General features: G+C 34.0%; 1 protein-coding gene across 1 annotated transcript in view; it reads left to right on the top strand.

Moving 5' to 3' along the window:
* Positions 1 to 318: 318 nt before the first annotated feature.
* CBG12810 overlaps positions 319 to 7431 on the top strand; it is a gene marked incomplete at both ends in the record, with an annotated part of 11220 nt that continues 4107 nt past the window's right edge. Inside the window, 3 exons of the mRNA XM_045241181.1 lie at positions 319 to 414; positions 2722 to 2882; positions 5935 to 6282. Of these exons, the coding sequence (XP_045094977.1) occupies positions 319 to 414; positions 2722 to 2882; positions 5935 to 6282 (605 nt within the window). The remainder of the gene's footprint in view (positions 415 to 2721; positions 2883 to 5934; positions 6283 to 7431) is intronic.

Below are 7431 nucleotides of genomic sequence, written 5' to 3'. Positions count from 1 at the left end.
TCCGTTCGGACAACAGTAATACCTTTCGATGAAATAAATAAAACGTTTGCTTTTGAAATTGATAAAAATCAATTACCTCCGGTTTTATTATATTGTTGAAACCGAAAATTTCTATGTTTGAATTTGATTTTTTTTTTGTTATTCTAATCAATAAGCTGTTTGGGTTAATTATTTCTAAAGTTAATAGCTCTACCGTTACAAACACTGCTCAAAAACTTCTGAGTATAATTTTGTGCTGAAACCGTAATTATTTGATTTACACTCCTTAATTTTTTCTAATTATGTCTTTATTCCCATCAAATATTCTCTTTTTCCAGAATGGGTGTATACGATGACGTGTCTACATTCTGTCACTATTCTCCGACTTCTACCGTTTCAACGTCTTCTTCTTCGTCGTCAGGATTAGCTTCTCCGGTTCGTAATTCGGTTTCAAAAAGTTTAATTTATCGAAATGTGAAATTCTGATACAGTTGATCATGTACTCCTTAATACACTGCTGCACATAATTATAAGTTCACTTTGAATTTTGAATTTTTTCGAAAATTGTTAAGATAGACCTGGCAGCCCATGATTGGAGTAAATACTAATTCAGAATGTCAATCAAATAATACCATTTGAGGCCGCTCCCAATTCGTAATTTTGGAAAACTCGAAAAAATCGAAAAAATGGCACCCGAAAACTGCACATAATTATAAGTTCACTTGAAACAATCGAAAATAAATAAAAGATCCTAAGATTTGGTGAAGTTATAAAAAAAAGTGAAAAGGGATCAAAATAATTTTGTTTATGAGAGTAATTTAGCTGTACCTAGAATCATAATTGGGCCACATCCGTTTTTGGCCAGCTTACACTGTAAATGAACTTTTTCGTTGATAACTGTCCAGAAGACAGTGCTGACTCTAAATTTTTGTGTTTAACAGGATTATTCCCAATTGTTTCATACAGTTTACCGTCAAAAAACATAAGACTGATTTGAAAACCGAGAAAAATTTCTCATTTTAGCACAATTTCACAAGTATATTCCAGGTGGAACTGTGTCTTCCACGGCAGACATCTGATTGAGCTGACTAGCATAAAAGGAAGTTGCACAAGTTTTCATTAAGGAACTTACATAAAACCATAAGAATCTAGATCTTGAGTTCACGGAATCAGCAACTTTTTGGACCATCTCACACTCAAGCATGAAAAATAGGCTATGAGATGTCATGTTTACGGAGTTGTTTTGTGAGGAAGGAGTCACGCATTCTGATTTTCTTTTTCAAATCACAATTGTCAAGTTCAAAATTTATCGATACAATAGTTAGCATACTGCACAGTTGCGTTCTAGACATACGATTGACCTAGAAAGTTATCCATTTTCGCGAATGACCAAATTCCAAGGTCCCAAATATTATTTAGAACTCATTTCATCAATCTGAAAATTTCTCAACATACTTGAAGAATTTTTCAGACATGTGAAGTATGCTAACTATTGTATCGATAAATGTTGAACTTGACAATTGTGATTTAAAAAAGAAAATCGTGACTACTTCCTCACAAAACAACTCCGTAAACATGACATCTCATAGCCTATTTTTCATGCTTGAGTGTGAGATGGTCCAAAAAGTTGCTGATTCCGTGAACTCAAGATCTAGATTCTTATGGTTTTATGTAAGTTCCTTAATGAAAACTTGTGCAACTTCCTTTTATGCTAGTCAGCTCAATCAGATGTCTGCCGTGGAAGACACAGTTCCACCTGGAATATACTTGTGAAATTGTGCTAAAATGAGAAATTTTTCTCGGTTTTCAAATCAGTCTTATGTTTTTTGACGGTAAACTGTATGAAACAATTGGAAATAATCCTGTAAAACTCAAAAATTTAGAGTCAGCACTGTTTTCTGAACAGTTATCAACGAAAAAGTTCATTTTCAGTGTAAGCTGACCAAAAACGGATGTGGCCCAATTATGATTCTAGGTACAGCTAAAATTCTCTCATAAACAAAATTATTTTGATCCCTTTTCACTTTTTTTTATAACTTCACCAAATCTTAGGATCTTTTATTTATTTTCGATTGTTTCAAGTGAACTTATAATTATGTGCAGTTTTCGGGTGCCATTTTTTCGATTTTTTCGAGTTTTCCAAAATTACGAATTGGGAGCGGCCTCAAATGGTATTAATTGATTGACATTCCAAATTAGTATTTACTCCAATCATGGGCTGCCAGGTCTATCTTAACAGTTTTCGAAAAAGTTCAAAATTCAAAGTGAACTTATAATTATGTGCAGCAGTGTATCTTCGATATTTTATATTTTCTCAAGCTTTCTGATAATTTCAGAGAAACCGAAAAATACTTTTTTGAATCGAGTAGGATTCAGGATTATACAATTCCGGTTTTGTAAACACTTCCGTTTAGCTTTTAAGATTTTAAATAGTGATAAACATCATTCTGAAAATGTCGAACTTTGTGGTCTCTTCGAATTGAGACGGATTTTGGGAAATCGAAACATTTTGAAATGATTGTAGAACTTTGAAATGAATCATCGACATACTAATTTTCGGTCATATTTCTCTTCAACATGAAACAGAATTTTTTAGTCTTCCATTTTGTTCGAAGTTATCAACGGATCTTCCTCAAAGCTATTTTTTTATTTTAATGAATTCGATGAATTTCGAGCGAGAACAATAATAACCATGCTCAAATAAACTACAAATGCTATTTTTGAAACAGTAACATTTTCCAGGTGTACGAGAACGTCGAAGAGATGACAGGATTATGCTCTAGGAGCTGGAAAATGATGGGAAAAAGAAGTTCAAAACCGTCGATGAGCGATTTTCTGGCGCAACTTCCTCCACCGCCATCGTCGTTTGATGATGAAGTTTATGGATCGGGATTCGGAAAGAGGTGAGGATTGAAAACAGCTTAAGACCATGCAGTGATGAAAACTAGAGAAGTGATTGATAAAAAGTTTGTGAAACAGAAAATTTTCTGGTCACATTTCAAATGAAAAATTTGAAGACAGATTTTTTTGAAAAAATCGGAGCTGTGGAAGAGAAATGCGGGTTAGCGTGGCCGAATGTCTCACAACGACAACTACAGTCCCCTAGATATATTTTGATTTCCCGGATTTAACATATCGATTTTCAAGGTTTTCGTCGAGTTTCCTGTTATTTCTGCCTACAAGTAAAACATTTTGATAGCGAAAAAGTTGACTGAAAACGCACGAAAATCGAGAACATAAATTCTAGTATTTTTGGTTACGGTATTTGCCGTTGTGGGACCTTCGGCCACCGGCACCTGCGTTTCTCTTCCAAAGCTTCGTTTTATTGTGTGTCTGAATGCTTTGTGTTATATTTTTTGGATTTTCATTCCGTAATAGGGCACACGATGTAACCAAGAACTTCCCGAAAATATTTTATTTGAAAACTTTCAGAAACTGAATTTTTTGTTTTTAAATTTTCGTACAAATACCTGGTCACTTTCTCAACCAAAACCCCATGACTTCCTTCTCTGCAAAATCGAAACCTGTTGCTTTCTTTCCTACTTCTTGGCTTCATTCCAAATATTTTCTGATCTATTTCTTTTCTTTTTCCTTTTCATCGGATGATAAAACCAACGTAACACTAATCCAATCATCAAAACGACGCCGCCGTCCGATATGATTTATTTCGATGGAAAATTTGTGTTGCGTAATCCGAAAAAAAGTGTCTAGCTTAGGATGTCAGTGGATATGATTGAGTGTCAATATAGTGATAGGGAATCGAACATCAGAAAAATTATTATAGAAATATAAATTACTGTTACAGTGTATTTATATATAATTCTCGATTGTACTCAATACGCTGAACTCCTTGTATGATACGAAAAATTGAACAACACTTTTATTATAATAACAGAAGCATTTTATCAGTTGACAAATGTCTGATATCTTGCAAATGAGCCAAGAAGAATTAGTTCAAACAGTTTCGTGGTAATTATTTTTTAGACTGCTCTCTATTCAAATTAAAGTAAATTGAGTTCCCTTTTTCTTTTTTCTGTGCCATTTCGTATCTAGCCAGTTCAAAATTTCCCTAAATAATATCAAAGTAGCGAAACAGAAACCAAACTTTCTACAATCTTTCAAGACCAATTAACACAATTCTAGATTCTTTTTGTGTTCTGTTACATTGATACTGTGTGTTTTCGTTGTTCTCCAATTAATTCTCGCTTAGAATGGTCATAGTATAGAGTAAAAATAATGGTTCCATTAATAGCGAAACGGATAAAAATGTGGAACTGAATTGATATAACTTTCACCATCTCATAGAAATGAGATAATTCAAAACGATAATCTTTGAAGTTAAAACACTCAGATATGAAACATTTATTAACTGATAAATCGTTCACCAATACTTTATCAGTTGACTAAACGTCGATATCTTTCACAGAAATCGAGATATATGAGCTCGAAGTTAACGGTTTAGGTGGGTTTCTATTCGCGGGAATACGGATGCTCTGAATTGATAACTGTGAATATTTTTTAGCTCAAAATAATAAAAATCTCGAAAAGATCGTACAGTTTTTTTTATCTTCTTGGTTTCACAAATTTTCGAAACTTGAATTTTGCAATTTTTTGAAAAACTGGAATTTCAAGGGATTCGTAATTGAAAACGGGTGGTAGCCTAGTCATTTCAATTTTAGTGAAGTCGTTTCTAGAAATTAAAAAAGGTAAGCGTTTCTTTCCTGGCTGAAATCTGGAGTGGTATTAATCTAAAACTTCTGTTTCAAATGAGAATTTTAGATTGCTCGCAGACAGAATAGACGCTATAAACAAACTTGCTCGAAAAGATCAACCAGCAAACTAATTTTCCTATGAGAGTAGTACCAAAAATATGCTATTGAATCTATAGTCCAAGGAAAACAGGAATTTGAAATTTCTTCGGATTTATTCTGAAAAAAAACAAATCATCGTCTAGTAAATCACCCTTTCTCTGAAATAAGCACATCGCACGTTTTTCTTTAATGTGACAACCTAGGACTTTGAATTTCGTTTTTTTTTTGGCTAATACCATAAAACCTCTAATAGAACGACACCCGGATCGTCCACTTTGAGCCTATATATCTCATTTCTTTTGAAAGATATCAAAAAGTGGTTAACTAGTAAAATGTTGCTGATATCCTGATAAACATTTTACTAGTCAACCACTTTTTGATATCTTTCAAAAGAAGCGAGATATATAGGCTCAAAGTGGCCGATCCGGGTGTCGTTCTATTAGAGGTTTTACGGTATCTGAAGTAGTATTGACCTAAAGTTTTCTGTTTCAGATAGAAAATTTAGATTGCTCGCAGATAGAATAGACGCTGTAGATGTCCGCAACACACTAGATTATGTATGAAGTGACCGCTCAAAAATAAAATTTCAAAAAAAAAGAGCTTTTCCGGAGGCTTCGCGACTACAAACTACAAATTATTGTTAACCTCCGTGAAAAAACTTTGGAGCGTCGTTACTCGGCTCATTTCTAACCGTTTCTGATGTTTTTGGGCTCGAAATTTCTGAAGTTTTAAGTAGAACTCCGATTGGTAAATATGTATCATTGTGTACAACAACAAGACAGTGAAGACTTTACGGGACTATGAGAATAGTCCCGAGGCATATACTATGGAATCTATAGCTCAAGGGAAACAGAAATATTTCAATTTTCTCTCGAGTTATTGTATTTGAAATCATCATTCTTATAATAAATAAATGTTGCGGTTAAATCGCGCCGAAGGCGAACACAGCCAACTGTTTGAAGTGCCGGAGGCCCGGTAGACAGGCTGGTTATAAAAAGAAACAAGTCATCGTCTAGTAAATCACACTTTCTTTGAAAACCCATTTCGCTTTAATGTAACAAAGTGACAGAATGAAATCCGAGATAAGCATCTAAAAACACAGTAGTACAGTTCGATCATAAAGTTCGACTTGTTTGATTTACAGACCGGTAGAATCCTCAACCTCAACCGCTTCATCATCTGCTTCGTCACGTCGTCCGATAATTTCTTCTTCAAATCATCATCCGCCTATTTCTGCATCTCCGTCTCCACCTGTTCTTCTCTCTTCACCACCTCCACCACCACATCCTCCCATTCCATCAAATTGTTCTTCGATCGCTCATTCCGCGAATCCCCACATTTCTCGGTGTTTCGATATGCGTCCTCTCTCGCTTCCACACAAAGAAATGCAACGAATCGAGAGGGAGCAATCAAACAGGTCGGTCAAACTTCTTATTCCTAATCGTTTTGATATTCCTGAGCACTATGCAATTACTCCGGCTTGTCCGAAAAGGTAATCCAATGGTTTTTGGAATCTCGGAAGTTTGAAAATATTTTCTGAAACTTTTAATTCATAATTCATAATTCTTTTCTCATAATAGTGAAAGTTAGATCAGGTCTGATTCTGGAAGCCCTTGCTAAGTACTAACTAGTAGCTTCGATTTTCAAACAAAGTCACTGAAACTGCAATTATATGAAACTGGAATTTTAAGAAAAAAGTTGTTGGATTTTCCGAACCAACTAGTTTCCGTTCAGCAAACTATTTTCTCAGAATTATATGTCCAAATCCGCTGACTTTGTATTTTTTTTTCAACTTCAGATGCATTCAATTGAATTCATGGAAACGGCTCATCTTATTGAGCTTCATAGTTCGAAAAATAAGTAAAAGAGATAGAGATTTTTGTCGATTTCTGAATCACATAAATAGTTTTTGTGTTCGAACTTATACCCAGACTGAAGCAATGATTTAGAGATTTCCGTTTTTAATCAAGTCTCTGAAACGATGAAAAATCAAACCAAATGAATGAAATTCGTCATTCCCAAAAATGATATTCTGAAGTTTCAGAAGAATATGTGATTTTTTTTTTGGAACTAGAATATTCTGAGTTTCTAAATTCTGAAAGAGAAAAACCACTCTTCCACTTATAGAAGCTCACCCAAACCGTCAACTTTGAGTTCAATTATCTCAATTCCTGCGAGAGTTATCAAAAATGTGTCAACTGATAAAATGATGGTGATATTATGACAATCATTTCATCAGTTGGCAAACGTTTGTTATCTTTTACAGGAATCGAGATAATTGAGCTTGAGTTGCAACTATAGGGTCGAATTCAGTTAGAGTAGTTACGGTACTCAAGAATTTGTAAGTTTAAGTAGTCTTCGAAAATGTAATATTCTGACAATAGGTTTTCTGAAGCTAGAATTCGTTACAAACTGTGTTTGATGAAAAACTAGTATATTCATAAGATACCTGAAACCGTGAAATTAAATTTGAAACGTTTTTTTTTTCGAAATACACAACTTTTACAGATGGAACAAAACCACAAAATATTTACATAGTCTAGATAAAATCCCTACAGCATTATCATGTTCAGTAAACTAACTATTCTGTAGATTCACTGAAACTGTAAAATTTTCCAGCTATGCATTTTTTTTCTTCATT

The sequence above is a fragment of the Caenorhabditis briggsae genome (assembly GCF_000004555.2).
Source record: "Caenorhabditis briggsae complete genome, chrI, whole genome shotgun sequence".
NCBI classification, from domain to species: Eukaryota; Metazoa; Nematoda; class Chromadorea; order Rhabditida; family Rhabditidae; genus Caenorhabditis; species Caenorhabditis briggsae.
The sequence above is the reverse complement of the archived record's forward strand: the minus strand, read 5'-3'. Positions and strand labels throughout refer to the sequence as shown.